This window comes from Garra rufa, chromosome 6 (genome assembly GCF_049309525.1).
Source record: "Garra rufa chromosome 6, GarRuf1.0, whole genome shotgun sequence".
Classification (NCBI taxonomy): domain Eukaryota; kingdom Metazoa; phylum Chordata; class Actinopteri; order Cypriniformes; family Cyprinidae; genus Garra; species Garra rufa.
In genome coordinates this window covers 31,005,158-31,024,810 of record NC_133366.1, presented here as the reverse complement: position 1 = coordinate 31,024,810, position 19,653 = coordinate 31,005,158, and the positions used below count along the sequence as shown (strand labels likewise).

Genomic DNA, 19,653 nt, shown 5'->3' with positions numbered 1-19,653 from the left:
CCACGTCCGTCTGTCATGAGCACGAGTTCATCATCCGGCTCGTTACATGTGAACGTGCTTTGGCGTAGAATACGCAAACACCGGAAGCGATCTGTCACATGAATACAACACTCATTGTTTACACAGTGCAAAGAGATTGTGGGTATAGCAGCTATTCAAAATGGTAATTACTTGCGCTTATCCTGATTGTTCAAACCAATTTAAAGCTAAAAGATTACGTTTGCTTGCGCAAACACATCCGGGACTTTTCACCGATTTCCCCTTCCGGCCTTTGCGTATATTATGCCAGAGCGCGTGCACATGTAACAAGCCGGATGACAAGCTCGTGCTCATGACAGACCTGTGTATCAAAGGTAAAAAAAATGATATAAATACTGTTCAGTTTCTTGCAAAAACCGATCATTTCGTGTCTTAGGACATCAATGTATCGTCACGAGTCGCAGGGTGTGATTTGGATTTGTCTGTGCATGTTTTTGTTTACTTTTAAAGGTTTGGTGCCCATCCACTCACATTATTTGGCTGACAGACTTCACCAGTTTTTGTTAAAAAATCTTCGTTTGTGCTCTGCTAAGGAAACAAAGTCACCTACATCTTGGATGCCCTGGGGGTAAGCAGATAAACATCAAATTTTCATTTTTGGGTGAACTATCCCTTTAAGCAGCCTTGCTATAACCTCAGCAACACAAGGACTCTTTCACTTTGCTAACGTGTACACAGTGGTCTGAATGAAAGTTTATGTTGTGTAGCATTCTGTTATAAGAAAAAAAAAAGTGTGCCCTAAACAACTTAAAGGCACAAAGAGAAGAGGCTGACTTGCATAGAATGGCATGCTTATCAGGAACTGAAATACGACCAGGAGGTCACAGCAATAGCTGTGATTTCTCGAAGACGCTCCTCAATGTTTGTTCCTCTCTGAGAAAACCAAGCAAATTGAAAATAACTATCACCGATTTGTTAAATATAAAACAGAAAAATATATATTTAAAACAAACAAACCTTCTTGTAGACAACAAGGTGAGATCAGATTCAACCGAAGTATTATAGAAGAGAGGTCACTGTCCCAACCTGTTTAAACATGTTTTGCTAGCAAAATTGAATCAATAATGCAAACTGGAAGTGAAATTAAAGAACAATTAAGAACTTTAGGAAAAAAAGGGGCCTAAATCTTTCACTCTTAGAGGTTTAGTTCATTTTCAGAACAAAAATTTACAGGTCATTTACTCATCCCCTTGTCCTACAAGATATTCATGTCTTTCTTTCTTCAATCATAAAGAAATTGTTTTTTGTGGAAAACATTTTAGGATTTCTGTCCATGTAGTTGACTTCTATGGTGCCTGTAAGTTTGAACTTCCAAAATGCAGTTTCAATGCAGCTTCCTCGATCCCAGCCGAGGAAGAAGGGTCTTATTTAGCAAAGCATTTTTCTATAAAAAATTGTGACAATTTATATACTTTTTAACCTCAAATGGTCGACTTGTCGAGCTCTGCGCCAACTCTGTGTACTCCGGTTCAAGACTGAAACAAGTTATTTTCTAAAATAATTGACAATTGATATACTTTTTAACCTCAAAGCTCTGTGTGAAGTCAGTTAGGGTATGTCCAAAAACTCCCATCTCATTTTCTTCTCCAACTTCAAAATTGTCCTACATCGCTGCAGAAGTACCGACCCAGTGTTTACAAAGTGAACATGCAAAGAAGATCAAACGCCCTTTACAAAAAAAGAAAGGCAAAACAGCAATGTTGGGCAATGGAGAAGAAAATGAGATGAGAGTTTTTTGACAAACCCAGGTTGATGAACCGGAGTACACAGAGCTTTGAGGTTAAAAAGTATATTAACTGTCATTTTTTTTTTAGAAAATAACTTGTTTCAGTAGATAAGACCCTTCTTTCTTGACTGGGATCGTTTAGAGCTCTTAGAAGCTGCATTTAAAATGCATTTTTGAAGTTCAAACTCACGGGCACCATAGAAGTCCACTATATGGTGAGAAATCCTGTAATGTTTTCCTCAAAAAACTTTAAATTTCTTTACGACTGATGAAAGGAAGACATGAACATCTTGGATGACAAGGGGGTGACTACATTATCCAAATTTTTGTTCTGGAAGTGAACTCCTTTAAGTTTCTTAGATAATTTGTTTAATAATATTTCTAATTAATATTTAAAGTATAAAATTAATTAATCTTACCAAAATTAAAACCCTCTTCTAAATCACCAGCAGGAGATTCAGCTGCTAGCAGTAGTTCTTCTATAATGACTGTATCCTGTGAGTCAATGGATAAAGACAAACAGATAAATTTCTATGGGGAATTATTATTAATTAATAGTATTAAATAAATGTCTAGTGAGTAATGTAATAAATACAAACCTTCACCATGTTTTATGTAACTTCAACTGAGGGATCTCTGAATACATCCTCATCCACCTCAAAACCTTCACATTCTCGGGTATAGCTGGGACACCAAACTTTAAAAATCCTTAAAAAAAAAAAAAAGCAATTTTATGAGAAAGGATATATGCCTTAAAAGGTTTTGCATAGCAATGATTAACTTAATATAAAATTACTAGACATCCATCAAGTAACATCAATTTTAATAATAAAATAATATAATGAAAGTATAGTTGGTTGTTTGCTTATTTGTTTTTACCAGCAGACAAAAATCCCTCTAGGCTCAGCTTGGTTATCTTGACAAATTTTTCGGCATCCCCAAGTTTCACCTTAACCAGCATGATCTGTAATAAGTGACAATATTACATAGATTACAGTGTAAAAAGGTTTCATGCCCAACATATAAATAAGTACAGACATTCTGTTGAAATAGTTTGCATGGTCACCTCAGTATTTGGATTAGATCTTATAATTGGTCATACATGGCAGTAAATACTTACAGTGTGTTACACTTTTCATTTAGTGCTGCCATTCAGTTTCTGATCCAAGTTGCCTAAAATAGAGAATTTAAAACAGCGACATTAATAACACGTTAATTGTGCAATATGTCGTGTGCTATGAAATGTCAGTTATACTGCTAGGCTCAGTTTCTTTTTCAAAATTAAGCCGCATTTTCATTACTTTCACATATAGCGTTTTAACACGTTAAGTTACTCCTTACAAACAGGTTGAAGTTCAAACACTGCGATGGTGGCGATCGAAAACATGTCCTCACAGAATTGTTGGACACATTGAATCTGTGAGCTGTCGCAAATAAATTGTTTATATAACATTACGACGGATTATATACGTTATTATATTATTATCAGATTTATTCGGACTGTATCGAACATCTTCATGCTCAAAAATCAACAAAACCCACATCAGCAGTGATGTAACATAAATTACACGTTTAACATCGACATATGATACAAACAAACAAATTAAATTTGATTATTGGCATCATTTAAGCTTTAGCATTGTGACGAAAAACAACGGACGTTATTCAAAAACTGGCATGCCCTTGCCACGAAGTAACGTAAACTATTTGGAAAACTAACGACACAAATTGCATCAAAATACAAGCTATGCAGTATTATTAGCACATTTATTCACATAAAGTATTAATAGTGTGTTTTAGTAAGTTACTTAAAAGAGCTTACCTGTCGGTTGGAGCTGAAAGAAAATGGCGACCAGAAAACTCCTGTTCCTATCTTCGCAGTGTAGATTGAGGGGAGGAGCTTGACAGAGTAAAGTTAACGACGCAGAATTTAACACTGGTCATTTTCACCAACACTAGGGGGGTATCTTTCACTGCTTGTTGTTGAGTTTACTCCTAGAGAGTAAAAATGGAATAACACTGCTTGATTAACACTGCTGATTTTACTGTGTGTGCACATTTCTGCATTGCTGTGATTGGAATGACTTCAATGACTGCTGGTGTGTGATCCTCAGGCGTGTAATGATTTAAGGCTCTGTCACTATTTACAAAGTCGGTAAATGCATGATGCCTAGTGTTTTTAAAAAAGATTTTAAAAGTCGTGTAGTGTATTCCAGCCAGTGTTAATTTTGACAGCAAATTTTGATTTAGTCTTAGGCATAGTCTTCTTACTAAAATGCCATTTAGTTTTAGTCATATTTTAGTCATCTGAATTTTTTTTAGTTTTAGTCTAGTTTTAGTCGACTGAATCTACAGTAGATTTAGTCGGCTAAAATCTAATGGGTTTTGTTACAGTGTAATGCATTTATTAAAGGTGCCATAGAATGCATTGAGAGAATATTTTAAATTGTTCTCTGATATCTACATAGAAGGTATATGGCATAGGAAAGGGCAAAAAATCTCCAGAAATGGTTTTACAGGTCCATTTACAACCTAGGATCTGCCCCTAGAATGAAATGCTCTGTTATTTGGAAGCTTCATGAATATTAATGAGCTCCGCTCTGATTGGCTGTTTCACAGAGCTCAATAGCTCGCACATGGATAAAAATATATTTTTAATTAGGAGCTCTAGCCGCTTTTAATATGCGGAGCAGGGCTCTCAGAAAGGAGGGGTTTAGATAATCCGGATCATTTAACTATTACAGACACTGTGAGAGGTGATACTGAAATGTTTATTAATGTAAAGTGTTTTTTGACCTTGGATGCATGTAAACCTATTGTAAGAGATCTTTAAAACAAATTTAGGAGCCATAGCATAATAGGGACACTTTAAAGACTTTTCGCCATTCTACGTTAAAAGAGAGAATTTTGCCGCTTTCGTGGAGTCGGTGCTGCAGACACCAGCAAGCTGTCATCCCACTGCATGGAGCAATTGCCAGAGCCCACCGCAGGTGGAGAGCCTGAGCCCGCTGCGACACAAGAGACAGCGTGTGAAATGGGCCCAGAGCCTGAGCCTCAAGATCCGCCTGATTAGGTGTGTGAGCCGGCAACACTGTTTGTCCGCAAAGGACTTTTGCTGGAGATCAAGGGCCTGGAGAGAAGCCCCACCCACACTACACTACTGGCTGGTCTCTGGACCAACATCTGCCTGGTCCTGGCTTTTCCCTGGCTCCTCCCACCCTCCACTTCCCCCATAGACTACTTTATTTGCCCTGTTTGTTACTTCAGTTGTGCTACCCCTGTTCCTGGATTCCTTCTGTTCATTGTGTGGATTCATTATTAAAAGACTATTTCATTTGACTTCACCTACGTCGTGCTCTTTGAACATAGCACCACTTGTAACAGTCATGAACTTTTCTATCACATTCTTTTATAGCATTATTTGGTATAATAATATGGCTTACTAATATGGCTTACTAATATGGCAAGTTTGGAGTCTCTAACTCAAACTCTCTACCGCCACCACTTGTCCAAAGTTTCACTCATGTTTATTCTAATAACTTTTAAACCGTAAGGCACAGAAGGAAAATTCTTAAAATTTTTAGGTTTGTTTTTTTCCCCTATTTTTTATTTTGTAAAACCTACGTTTTTGAATTCGTTCTAGGCGCTTTGTCTGATTTTCATCAAAACTGGCCCAGATCATCTTTAGACCATGCTGTTAGTTATGGAATTCAAGTTGATTAGTCAATCTGTTCTCGAATAACGTGTAAACGAATTCTACCAAAAGCACACAAAAATGGATGTGAGGCTATATCTCCACAGCGGTTTGACGTATTGAGACCAAACTTGGTGTGTGTTACAACAATCATGACCTGAGTAAAACATACTGTAATGTGAATGTAAATCATACTTTGTCTAAAGAGGAATGCATGTTGTTGCAGTTTTACTGTCTCTAGTGTTTATTTCAACTGCAGTGATTTGTACATAGAGGTATGTTTTTTTTTAGTTTTGGAGAAATGTATATAGTCCCATACAGTGAGAGAAAAAAATATTTGATCCCCTGCTGATTTTGTACATTTTCCCACTGACAAATAAATGATCAGTCTATAATTTTAATAGTAGATTTATGTATCTCATTAACAGTGAGACAACAAGAAAAATTGGGTAATAAATTGGGCATTGACAGTAGGTCGTGGATGACTATTCCAGCATGACATTGACCCAAAAAACACAGCAAAGGCAACAAAGGAGTGGCCTATCCAGTCTCCAGACCTTAATCCCATAGAAAATCTACGGAGGGAGCTGAAGGTTCCAGTTGCCAAACGTCAACCTCAAAACCTTAATGACTTGGAGAGGATCTGCAAAGAGGAGTGGGACAAAATCCCTCCTGAAATATGTGCAAACCTGGTGGCCAACTACAAGAAACGTCTGACCTCTGTGATTGCCAACAAGGGTTTTGCAAAGGGGTCAAATACTTGTTTCACTCATTAAAATGCAAATAAATTTGTAACTTTTTTAAAAAGATTTTTTGTTGGTATTCTGTCTCTCACTATTCAAATGAACCTACCATTAAAATTATAGACTGATCATTTCTTTGTCAGTGGGCAAACGTACAAAATCAGCAGGGGATCAAATCATTTTTTTCCGTTACTGTATTTCCACTGAGCCTATGTTGGAACTTCAAAAAAGGTTCCTGTTTTGTTTTAGGTGAAAGTTCCACGTGGAATTAGTTTGTGTGGTGGAAAACAAATGGGGACCCCAAACTAGTTCTAAAATGGACATGGAAAAGATGATTTCTATCACTTGTTCAACTGAATATGTGATTTTGTGTTTCTTCAGCGAACACGCATGAATTCACTAATGGCCGAACACAGAGTCACCATACGGACGAAACCAGAAGAGAGAGAGCAGAGGAGAGAGGAGATGTATGAACATATATTTTATTTATTTATTTCAATTCTATTTGTTTATTTCTGAATAGAGCTTGGTGCACAGAGTTGTCTGTGTTTTCTCACACTCCACAGAGTGGTATCTCACACAGGATATAGGAAACCTGGGAAAGATTTCAGTCTGTGTGTTGCTTGTTGACACACAAACCTAATAAAAGCTTAAGCTTTTATTGCTAATATTTTTGTTGCTGTAATAAAAATATGAATCGGCCAATGCATGTCATTTTACTGGCACTATTCAGGTCAGAATGTAAGTTACTTAGTAGTAATTACATATTTATAGAGCTATTACATTAAAACAGTATTACACTTAAATATTGAATATTGGCACAAGGCCATTCCTATTTTCTGTATTGCTTGTGTGTGTGAGTGTGAGATATAAGCATGTTATATAGCTGAGTGCTTTTGTTCCCAAATATCAGCACAGCTGGGATTCAGACATGAAGCCACAGACAATCATAAGCCATGCCGATATTTGGAAAAAAAAAACATGACAATTGCGAACAGGGGCGCCGCTAAGGGGGGGGAAGTTAGGACAATTCTAAGGGCCCACGCACTTTAGGGGCCCCCAGAGATCTGCTTTAGTGTGGTAGGGGGGGCCCAACCTCATATTTTGTCATAGAGCCCAAAATTGCGAGCGGCGCCCCTGATTGCAAATATGATATTGCTAATGTGACACAGTTCAATAGACAGCAAGTTAGTATTAAGAAATGCATGTTTTACATACATTTTAATTTTGCCAGTTTGTCTGTTTTTGCTTTGCCAGTGAAAATAGCTCCAGACAAAGCCACGGGAGAATTAACACAGTTGTGTTTTGTTATGCATCATATTTGATGTATAAATAGTCCCTGGTTTTGATTAGAATTATATTTTGAACAAATCTGTTAAAATTAATGTTTTTAATAACAACATAACAACAATCACTAACCTACAGAAAGAGCTACAGAAAATCCCCACTACCAATGCACAGTCTGTCTGGAACACACAAATGTGACAAGAAGACAAACAAGAAGAGAGATGCAAACAGTAAAAAGTCCCAGTGCTGTTGGACTGGTACTGTAAATCTCCACTCTTGGAATGCTACTTAACAAGTCAAATTTGAGGACCATGACGAACTTTAATTACAGTATAGGTGCTTTTCACACTTGAAATAGTAAACCCTGGGTCATTCTAAACCCCGGGTAAAAAGAATCCTGGATTATTTTATTCATGTTTTACACTGCTCATAAATTACTTGGGTTTAACAATTAATCCTTGGCTTACTTGGGTTTAACAATTAATCCTTGGCATATACAGTATAAACTGATGTTTCACACTGCACATTTCTAAATCCTGGGTTAACTTTTTTTTATATAAATAGTGGTGGTGTCAGTATGGCTAACCACACTTCTAACAGTTCTTACAGTAGTTATAGTTTAAAACTTACCTTTACTGTGTGGGGTTTAGAATGACAGTAACCTGGGGTTAAGTGCAGTTTGAAAAGCCCTTTAAAATCATTAACCACAGGTCATTCTATTCTGGGTTAAAAAAAAATGTTTTCTACTGTGTTTGACACTGTACAGTCTTCCTGAATGGACTCTTTGAACTTTAAAGCTATAAAAATCTATATTAAAAAATGTCTTCACTTCAACTGACACATTTTTACCACCATTGTTTCCTTTTACCACCATTTTCCTTTTTAGCATTGAAATGACTTTAAGATTCAGTATCAGGATTGTTGAAATAAAAATCACAATTATTCTGAAAAACTGTATTTCTACCCAGTCCTATTTGAATGTTTCATTCTTTTATTCTTGTTTTGAAGTGACACACATAATGACTAATGCTGGTATCTGTTCTTCAGGGTGGGTTCTCCATGTTTATTCAGCTGATGCCGATCGTTGTTCTGGTCTTGGTCTCAATCCTCAGCCAGCTGCTGGTGTCCACACCACCTTACAGCCTGTACTCCAGACCGTATGTCATTATACTTCATAACACATGCCTCACACTACTGTCTACACTTTAGTTCATGTGTAATAATGCTTTTCGGTATATGCATGAACAACTTGCATGAATTGTAATCACAATAGCTTATAATATATGTCAGTACTGTTTATGGCCTCCACCTGCCTGTATGAACTCCTTACAACATCTAGACATGCTCCTGATGAAATGGTAAACGGTGTCCTAGGGATCTCCTGCCAGACCTGGATCAGGGCCTGCTGCAACAGTGTAAAGTCTGACAGTGACTGAGGATTTTATCTCAGTGCCTAACAGCAAAGTTACTGTTGGCTAGCATGTGGAGGTGTGTGTCCCCCTCCAAGGATATGCCTTCCTAAAAAATCAGTAATCAAAAGCCAAACAGGTCTCGCTGGATGATGTTGCAGTCAGCTAAACATTTCCCATGGGATCTCTTTCACATCTGTCACATGTTCGGTGTGAACCTGCTCCCATCAGCGAAGAGAATGGGACATCAATAGCGAACCTACCAATTCAGGTGTTAACTGGCAATGCCAGTTGAACTAGACAGGTCTCACTAGAACAGTTTTTTTAATGGGGAAATTCCAGGGGGTTTGATACTTTGTTTCTGTACCCATACACATTAAAGGGGCCATGAACTGAGAAACCAAAATTCCCTTGATATTTTGACATTAGAGGTCATTGTATTATAAACACATCCTATAAGTTTTAGAACTCAGAACTTTCTTATTAGTCTAAAACAGCTTATATTGAAGCAAGTCTGCCAAAACGGTTATGGAATGTGCCACTTTATGACAGTAGTGTGGCTAAACACCACCTCCGCAGAAGATCAACATCTGCTTCTACACTGCTGCAGGTCTACGCAGAAACCAAACGATAAAGATGGTTTTGAAGACAACAAGACCCTGTACAGTACCAAGTTGTCTTTGCATTGCCTTCCTTCTGACCCCAACAGTAGGAAAGTTCTGGACCATGTCAGTAAGAACTTGGTCCTTTGTTCAATTAATTTGACCTCAGATTTGTTTACAAACAAGGGACAAGTTGATGCAGTATTTTCAGAAAGATTGAAACTAAAAGACAATGCTGTGTCGGCTATATTAAATCCGACAATAATGTTGCACCACGCAAGTGTAACTGTTTTTATTATGTGGACAATACTGTATTTATGCGTTTTTGACCTAAATCACAGCAACGCCCAACATACACAACTGTTAGATCTTCCATTGAGAAACTATCTAGCCGATGCACTGCCCTCAGGCTTTACTCCTCTGTTGGAAACTGATGAGATTTAGCAGACCTTTTCTGCACTTGATTAAAGCTATTATTTAAATAAGTTTAAATTAATAAATAAAAAAGAGGTTGAAATCTGTAATTAAGAAGTGTTTATAAGTGCACCACTGCTTTGTTTACAGAGGTTACCATGGAAACAGCTCTATTTCTGCTTTTCCATAAGCACCACCTAACCATCTCATTTTAGCAATAAATCTGGGGGGAGCATGTCCTAAAAGGTTGAAAACCCCTGCACTAGAGGATGTTGGACCCCTGCCCCATGCTCATGCAGTCTATTTCTGACAGTTTGGTCAGACACATGCACACCAGTAGCCTGCTGAAGGTCATTTTGGAGGGCTCTGGCCCACCACTGCCCTTCTACAGCCTGTCTCTCGGCATCTATCTGCTCTTCAAACTATGCTGGGATAAACAACAAACCTCCTTGTGCAGCCTGATTAGGCATGCTACAAGTACTGACAAGGACCTTAACAAAACACAAAACTAGAGACAAATCAGGTTAGAAGAGAGCTATTGTCTTTGGCCTGCAAAACCATTTCCTTTTGGGGGGTTATCTGGCTGTTGCCTTTCCAGTGCACCTGTGGTCACTTTTCTTTTGTACCAAGCAGGAAATATAATCTTTAATATTATTATTTTTTGGCCCTATTAATAATAATCCTAACAAATACAAGAGGGACCCCTAAGAGTCCCCATTGGACCCCTAATAATAATAATAATAATAATAATAATAATAAAGAAGAAAATCTGAACAATTAATAACAATACTAAAAAGGAAAAGCTGACTATTCTAATAGGGTTCTGGGGCTTTTAAAATCTTTTTTTTTTTTTTTAAATACTGTACCTTAAAACTGTGTAATAGATGTCATCTCTGCTCCACACCCAGGTCCACAGGACAGACTGTTAAAAGACAAACAGAGAACCTGCATGTGGACTATTTTGTCACCAGAGACTTCAAATCAGAATATAAGGGCTCAGCTTTGCTAAATATTGAGAAGAACGTAGAAGAAGATTATGTTTCTAATGTGCGAAACAACTGCTGGAAGGAAAGACAGACAAGTATGTGCCATTATTTTATCTTTATCTTAACTATCTTATTGTTCCATTAGGGGTTTACTTATTATGATTGTATACTATATTTGAAAGATAATTTTGTAAAAACCAAATAAGCTTTACATATCTTTATTGGAATGCGTTTGAACAATAATTTTTATATAATTATTGCACATGCACCTATGGTACAGTTCTTAATACATGGTTTACAGGCAGTGAGCAATTAAGGTCACATTTATAATAACTTAGGGCAGTAAAGAGACCTTTCTACTGACTCTGAAAAACAAGAAAAAGATGCATATGGTCTGTGATTACCTGTGTGAACATGCCATAGTCCTGCTGCATTTATAAAGTACATTTATGCACATGCAAAAGTACTATTATACATCATGTCATTCCCTTTAGAAACAGACCTACTGTATGCTGCTAAGGTCTACCGAGATGAAAGACTACAGCGGAAGGCTGAGCTCATGACCATGGAGAACTGCAAAGAGCTGGATAGATTAAATGACCTGTTCCGTGGAGGATAAACCTGAAACTAAAACTAATGGACAATTATGAAAATAAGACACCATAGGTATCAATGTAAATATTTATTGTTTGATTTTTTTTTCTTTTTCTTTCTTTTTATTTTTACATTTAAGTGAAGAGAGGATACATTAAATCCCCTCATCTTCCACTGGAATAGATTTTGCTTCATAGTTTAGCAAATCCAACTAAGAAAAGATAATTTTTCTTTTGTTTAATTGTCTTTTCTTTTATGCCTGACTTAACTCAGCACTGAGAAATGAGCTTAGATGAATCACAACTTTTATTCTTTCTTTTTGACTTAAACCCAAACTTTAGCTTTTATTGAGTCCATGTCATTGTTGCTTTCCTTAAGTGCTACTAACTTGAAGATACCACTATTTTGAATCTTAATGAAACCTAAATTGTACAAATAAAATAAAAGCTTTTAAACAGAGGACTACCTTTTTGTTTGTCTTTAAAACACAAATAAAGGTATTTTTAAAGGCACAATATGTAAGTTTTCGCCTCTAGAGGGCACATATTCAAAACAAAGAAGTATAATGATGCCAAGATTGAGTGTGGAATTGCAGAAGTTGTACAGATCTGGCCATTAAAAATGCGTCTATTTTCACGCGGCAGCCTGCAATTCGGCACGCGAGGCCACGCGTCATGCCGCAGCGGCTTTTTTAGATTTTTTTACAACGTGGTTGCACTTCATACAATATCCACCAGGTGGCGCAAGGAACAACATTCTGTAGCCAAACCCTGCACAAAGAGGGATATTTGGACAGTATTTACGTCTGTATTTCATTCTGTATGTAACGGCAAAGTATTTATAATTTCGTTTCTTTTTTATTAAGGTAATTTAGAAAAAAAAAGTTTGGAGCATTTTTGTTCGTTAAACGTAAGCTTTTTGTTTCTTAAAGACCAAGCGGCAGACAGTGAGTTTACCTACTCTGTTTTTCAATTTGCCTTCTCAAATCACGAATTGGCTAAAATAAAATCCATAGATGTAAAACAAAAGATTTAAATACTAAGAGATATAAATGTGTGCTATTAGGTGCCAATCGTTTGTGCGGAGAGTGCAAAACACATTTTTAGGACATGAAGGATCAAGCTCGATCAGTTACATTTTTTTCAGTGGAAAATATGTAACCACTATTTTTTGTCAGACATGATAAATAAATATGTAGAAAGACTTAAATTACTACTTAACGAAAAAAAACGAGGATTTGAGGAGGACTGTTAACTGCATCATCACTGACTCAGAAAACAGTAGTTTCTAAATAAATAATTAAAATATCTCCTTACTGTTTGACAGTCAAGGTATTTACTTGTTCCAGTGTTTTGTGGCAAGCTTTAAACAAGGAACCCTTCCAAGCTGTGCTGAACGTGCGCTCAATGCTGCTGACAGGACCGTGTTTCCACCAGCGCTGCAAGTTTTTTTTTAATCACCACTGAATGTTAAAACATAATTTTAGCCCGCATTTGATCTTTGACGGATTAAAATGCAGGGCTATACGTCTTAAAAGTGTAACATGGAAATATAATGGATGTACTGCGAAAAAAGTTTTATACTCGACAGTAAGTACGTTTACATGGACAACAATATTCCGATTTTAACGCGATTAAATACTCTGATTAAGAAGTAACCATGTAAAATGATATATTTTAATTAATTTAATCCGACTAAAGTCATATTTTGAGTAAACACAAATCGAATTAAGACAGGTGGAGTATTCCTATTTTAGTCGCATTATGGAAGACATGTACACACCTTAATCACACTATTCCCCTTGTGTAGGATTTTTCGCCATATTTTGTGACAGGATACACAAATGCTGCGCTCCAGGCAGGTTTTTGAGCTCGTAAATCACGTCTTCAAAGAACTTTGTAGCGTTCCAAGCAAGTCACGCCAAGAATTTATTATTTTTATAGTATTAATAATTTGATTGCAACGTTAAATTGTCCTAAATATTACTCTATTTTTCCACCGTGTGCCACTTGCATAAACACCGCACCCCTTTATTGTTGTTTCTTGGGCTAAGTCATGTCAGAACTGGGAACTGGGAGTGCGTCGATCTAGTACGAGTTCACGGGTGGGAATTCACGGTTTTAACTGCCGTTCCAGTGCACTTTCACTGGTAGAAGTTTGGAAAAACACGGGTAACGGGTTGCCTGGAACGCGGCATAACGCTCTCAGTTGGTCGCGCTTTAGTTTCATTTTTATTTATTTATTTGTTTCTTCAACATGGGCTTAATCAAAGCTCATTGTTGATAAATAGTTTGTCTGTTATCATAATGTATTGTTTTATGGAAACGTATTTAACATTCAACCCCCTTTTGTGCATATTTGTTAGTAGGCCTAGTTATTTTAATTTTGTGAACGGGATTTCCGCTATTGTAATGTCTAGGATGCTTTTCACTTTTACTTTTGAATTCATGATCTTGGTTTTGCTTACATATTGGCTACACCTATCAATTTTAAGATTAAAACAAATTCTTAAAAGATGGATTTGTTATTTTTAATTAAACAGCATAACAAAAATAAAATAAAACTAACTTATATAGCATTTATTAACAAAAACTAATAAGACGAGGCACTCCATCACATGCTGTGTTATACGCCGACTAAACAATTTATTACAGGGCGCGCAAACACTGAGCAATCAAAATAATTAATTTAAAAATAACAATAAATAGCAAGTACAAAATTACAAAATACATTATAAAATTCAATATTTTAAAGCCACAGCAAATGAAGATTTACATGTTTGAGAGGTAGCTCGTCTTTTTCATACCATTTATACAATTTTAGATACACTTGATTTTATTGATTTGTGCAAGAGGAGAAATATAAACTATAGTTTAGAGTGTAAAAAAATTATTTGATGTATTATTGTGAGTAGTAGTAGTATTTCCTTTTATTTCATTTTGTGCTGTACATTATGATGTCGCGCTGCCCAATGAAGTTTTTTTTTTTTTTTAATACATAAAAGGAAAGGGAACCATTTAGATTTGGCCTAATGTCAATGTAAGTACTATACCCTAGTATTATAATCCTAATATTAAAAATAATGTCAACAAATAAACAGAAGGATCATTTTTCAAAACAATAAGGCTTTTATTATGTGACTGACAATGGATACAATTGTTCAGTATCACAAGTGCTCCAGTGAGTTCTGCAAGTTTTTAAACATATATATTTTTTTACTTTTTACTTTTTAAAAAAGTGGAAAAGTTGTTCTTCTATTTCGGAGAAGTTCGTTAAGTCTGTCTCTTATCAGCTTCCAGTCACGAACTGCGGGGTTGAATCTCCGACCAACAGCATCTGAAAGTGCTTGACGAAGGTTGTTGGGTAGTGCATTTTTCCCCCTGGAGCCGTCAAAGTTAACAGAACCTGCCCAGTTCTGATAAAGGTTGAGGGGAATTAACCTTTTAAACAAAAGAACAGCGAAACGATCTGCCCTTGGTTTCCCGTCTGGTCCTGTTGATTCCAGATACAGTTTATTCTCGGTCTCTACTGAAACATGATTTAAATGTACATCTGGAAGGATTACTCCCTGCATGAGAGACCGGCGAATACGATGATGGTGATGAGAATGGGAGGTGTTTGTTGGTGTTTCAGGCAATCTCAAATGGAATGATGTCATGATGGAAGGAGAAACCCGTGAATAATCTTGATTCGGCGAATTTTCATTATGGAGCATCGGATTCGTCACCACTGGGTTGTTGGTTAATCCTTCTGATGTTGAGCCCGCTAACGAATGATCTGGGCTGGTTTGTAGGTTGAGCGTCCGGACAGTCAGTGGTGTAGAGGCTGCAGCAGGAACACCGAAATCAGCATCAACCAGGTGCGCTGACAGCGAATGGTCTTCGCGAGCAGACTGAGGAGATGACCACATCTCAAAAGGCTGTTGGCAGTCCATTGGAGTATCCGCCGACGTTGAAGGAACATTGGCAGAAATGTCTGTGGATGTGGATTGATCCGCTGTCGAAGGATGAGTTTTCTCACTGAAACGCGCCTCCAACAAACCAATCCGTGCCTCTAAATTCAGAAGCCTTCTTGTGAATTCAGACATCTGTTCCTTGGAAACAGTGACTGCAGCAGGACATCTACGTTCAATTAGAACAGCCTGTAGATGGTAGCATTAAAATTAGTTTTTAGATTTTATTCGCTGCTTGCAATGGCGATAACAATACAGTGCATCATTTCTCCCTGTTGAGCGCATTGCTGGACGATGTGTGTCAAATACATCCACGGTGCAATTAAGTACAACAACAGAAAAAGTGACTATAGTCATGCCACTATGTACAGTGGTTGAGGTCTAAAATGTTCTAATATTTGTTAAGTGATCATTTGCTTTACTATTTGTAAATTGTATACAATAAAAATATATTTTGTTCTGTAATTTGCTTGGCCTGACTTGGCTTTCATTAATGAAAAGAAAATGTAGTTGTTGTTATATTTGTCTTGAAAATATCGATATACCAACAACTATATTTTCTATATATTTTCATCTGTGTGCGTGCGTGCGCGTATATAGATAGATAGATAGATAGATAGATAGATAGATAGATAGATAGATAGATAGATAGATAGATAGATAGATAGATAGATAGATAGATAGATGAAAATAGAGAAAATATAGTTCAAGAACAAAATATAGAACAAAATGTGTACACACAAATGTTAATATACACTTTAAAAATATTAAATGATATCTGTTTAAAAAACTGTTTCACATGAAAAATATAATTTTATTGCATGTCGCGGTGTTATGTGTAGTTGAGTCAAAGAAGGCTACAGTTAGCCAGCTCTAGATCAGTGAGTCTCAAGCCACCCCCCTTCCCCTGGTTTGCATTTGTATAGCTCCAGTAATCATTTACATATAAAAGCTACACCGAGGCCAAGGTGACATGAATCATGGGGGGTGTCAGGTGCTAAGCCTTCCACATCAATTTTTGGCAGTTCCCTACAATTATCTGTGCTAACTGCGCATTCCTGTGAACAGCCATTAACCTGAAACTTCTGCGACAATTCACAGTGTCGTTAAATGACGAAAACCACTTTTTTCATGCAGTGTACATCGCAAAACCTCTAGTGTCTTCATGTACTGTATATTGAAGTTTAGACAGTTTGCAAGAATATTTAGTATCACTGGTGTGAAAATGCTGTTAGATGGCGGTGGAGTAAACGGGAGTTGAGACTGGCAGATCCAGCTATTTTAGGCTACTTTGAATTTAAAGTTCAGGTTGCATTGTCCGATAAAAAAAAAATAAAAATGATCAGAACTATCAGCACAGTATATAACACTAATCTGGTTGCACAATAGAAAGAAATATGCAAACACTAGCCATGAGCCGTGTCAATTTCGACACAAAGGGAAGTGGGAACTATTTGTTTTTTTCAGTTATTTTAAAAGTAGCAGTTAATGAGGCGATCAGCGGCAGTATAAAGAGCGAAATGTTTATGAATAGCCGAATGGGGATGGGGGGTGAATGCTGCCTGTTTTGCCTTGTAATCAACATTTTATTGAGACTGTTTTTGGGGGGGTCCAACTGTGTAGCATTCGGTTTAATTGCGGATTCAGCATTCAAATGCATGCCAGGGAAAAGGGGAAAGCTTTCCTCACACGCTCCACCTATGATACACCCTCTTATCACAAAACATTAGTGTCCACACCCCTGACACACTGTACGAATATATACAGTCCATCCATCTGTAAAGTCATCTCAAAATGACCAAAATCAGCAAGCTGCATTCCCAAGACATCAGGGTGATGAGGTCTGCTGGAAGTTCTACTCAAGAAATATCCCGACATCTGAAATCCATTGGTGTACACGCTACATTGAGCACTATCCGGAGACACTACAAAGAAAGATCATCACACAAACGTAATCCTCGCAAAATAACGGAGTAAGTTACCCACTGCATGACGCGAACACAAACACTGGCCTAAATACCGGTTAATGCTAAGTGGTGGTTATGCATAAACTGTCAAATGTTTAACTATTTTCTGTTTTGCCCTTGATTTTAGAGACATTGTCCTATCCATAGAGAATATCACTCATCAGAATGATGAACTGGTGTCATGTTCCGTGAAAAAACAGCTATGGCGTGACAGCGGAGTGGAAATAAGCGAGCGATCCATTCGGAGGATAAGGCAAAAGCTTGGGTGGAAGTATGGGAAAACTCAACATTGTCCCATGATCAGAGACAAAAATAAAGAGTTACGTCTCCAACAAGCCCAAAAATGGATTGCTGAGAAGGAGTCATTTCACGATGTAATTTTCACTGATGAAACAACAGTGGCTTTGGACCGCTTTGCCACCATGTCATTTCGTAGAAGTGGGAGACACGTGTCTAAACCAAAGCCAAAGCACCCGCTAAAAGTTCATGTTTGGGGAGCAATATCCAGACTGGGTCCGGGACCGATTGCAATCTTCGAAGGCATAATGGACCGGTCTTTCTTTGAAAATGCTATTGTAACAGAAACTGCTGCCCCATACATTAGGGAAAACTTCGGAGCACATCACCGTTTTTTCCAGGACAATGACCCGAAGCACACTGCTGCAGGCAGACTCATTGCTGAACAGGGTGTAAACTGGGTGAAGACTCCCGCCGAATCCCCCGACATGAATCCCATTGAAATGGTGTGGCATGCTCTGAAAGATTATATTCGAAAAGTAGCAAAACCAACTACAAAGTCTGACTTAATTGATGCCATAAATAAATTCTGGTTTGAGGAACTTACAGCAGTGGCATGCAACAAGTACATAAACAGACTGTTTAAAGTTCTTCCGGCTGTGGTGAAACATCAGGGTGGACATACTGGAATGTAACGATGTATAAAGTTGTTTAAAAATGTCTAAGCATTGGCAAAACTGTAAAATGAAAATAAAATGTACATTAATGATCACTTGAATAAATAAGCTTTTTTAACGTTGTTGTTCAGAATCTGCTGTTATCAAAAACATAAAATAATACTGATAATACTGATAAAAATGCATAAACACGAGTTTAATGCATAAATAAACCTGAGTGAGCATAGTAGCCCGGGATTATCAGAGATAGGTTTATTAATATTTCATTTTGAGTTAAGAAATTATTATATTAATTGTTATAGAAATTAATACAATATTACATAATTATATAGGCGTTGCTGTATATGCCAATGCTGTCTGTGCGCGATTTAGACAGCATTCACAAGTGTATCATGAATAAATATTACATGTATTTCCAATTAAAAAGCCCTACAAGAAACATTTCATGCATCACACACAGTCTTGTCCATTAACTGATCCTCTTTTTTTCCGTATTATTCGTTTATATCCATTATTTTCAACTTCATTTTGATCTCTTTACATAACATTCTGGGCTGCGTTTCGATTAATTTTAGTGCTTAAAAGCGTTTTCATTTTGTGAGCGTTCGTTATTGTTTCACGTGCCTTTCCCAAAAGTGCACTTAACACAATTGCAAATTGCAATTAATATACAAATCATTGAAGAGTGAATTATTCACGTAGTTTCATTTGGAAATAATTTATTGTCACACAGTGAAATAGGCCTACATTCCTTATATTAACTGATAGTATTTTTTTCCGTGTTGGTATTAATATTATTATCATTATCATTATTATTACTATTAGTAATAATATTACTATTAGCCAGTTATTATTGTATATATTTTTAGTTTCGTTTATATTCGTTTCCCCCACCCTTAATTTTGCTCTCTTTACTTAACGTTCATGTAAATGATACTGTAAATGCTTGACATATGCTATATGACTGAATTTTACTGGAATGTAGTTTAAAGGTTGAATTGAACATATTTTATTTTGTTTCGTCTAATTAATAGACTAGACTATATAATTACTAAACTGTTTTACTGAGGAATGCATCATTCACGTAGTTTCATTTGTAAATGAAAACATGCTAATTTATCGTCACACACGGGGAGAAATACAATCAAAAATTTTATTGGCATAATTGTCAGGTGTTAAAAATAAATAGCCCTAACCAGATATTAAAATAATAGTAGCCTATTAATAATAAAGTGATTTAGAGCTATCTACTTTTTTGTTTATTGTGAATCGCTTAACCTAAATAACGTTCTGTATATCCTATTTGCCATATATTTAGCAAATATT

The 19,653-nt window shown here is 36.7% G+C and overlaps 1 protein-coding gene across 1 annotated transcript; it reads left to right on the top strand.

Annotated features, from left to right (window-relative positions):
* Positions 1-6,399: 6,399 nt before the first annotated feature.
* Positions 6,400-11,953, top strand: dnajb14 (DnaJ heat shock protein family (Hsp40) member B14). Its single transcript, XM_073842996.1, has 4 exons — positions 6,400-6,669; positions 8,537-8,646; positions 10,823-10,995; positions 11,395-11,953. Exons 2-4 carry the CDS (start codon positions 8,549-8,551, stop codon positions 11,517-11,519), a joined length of 396 nt encoding a protein of 131 aa, XP_073699097.1. The 5' UTR covers positions 6,400-6,669; positions 8,537-8,548; the 3' UTR covers positions 11,520-11,953.
* Positions 11,954-19,653: the final 7,700 nt, after the last annotated feature.

Bases quoted from the DNA above. Each gene is read 5' to 3' on its own strand.
- dnajb14 (XM_073842996.1), top strand. From the start codon at position 8,549: ATGTTTATTCAGCTGATGCCGATCGTTGTTCTGGTCTTGGTCTCAATC. The intron at 8,647-10,822 runs GTATGTCATTAT...CTCCACACCCAG, and splicing joins TACAGCCTGTACTCCAGACC to GTCCACAGGACAGACTGTTA. The intron at 10,996-11,394 runs GTATGTGCCATT...CATTCCCTTTAG, and splicing joins CTGGAAGGAAAGACAGACAA to AAACAGACCTACTGTATGCT.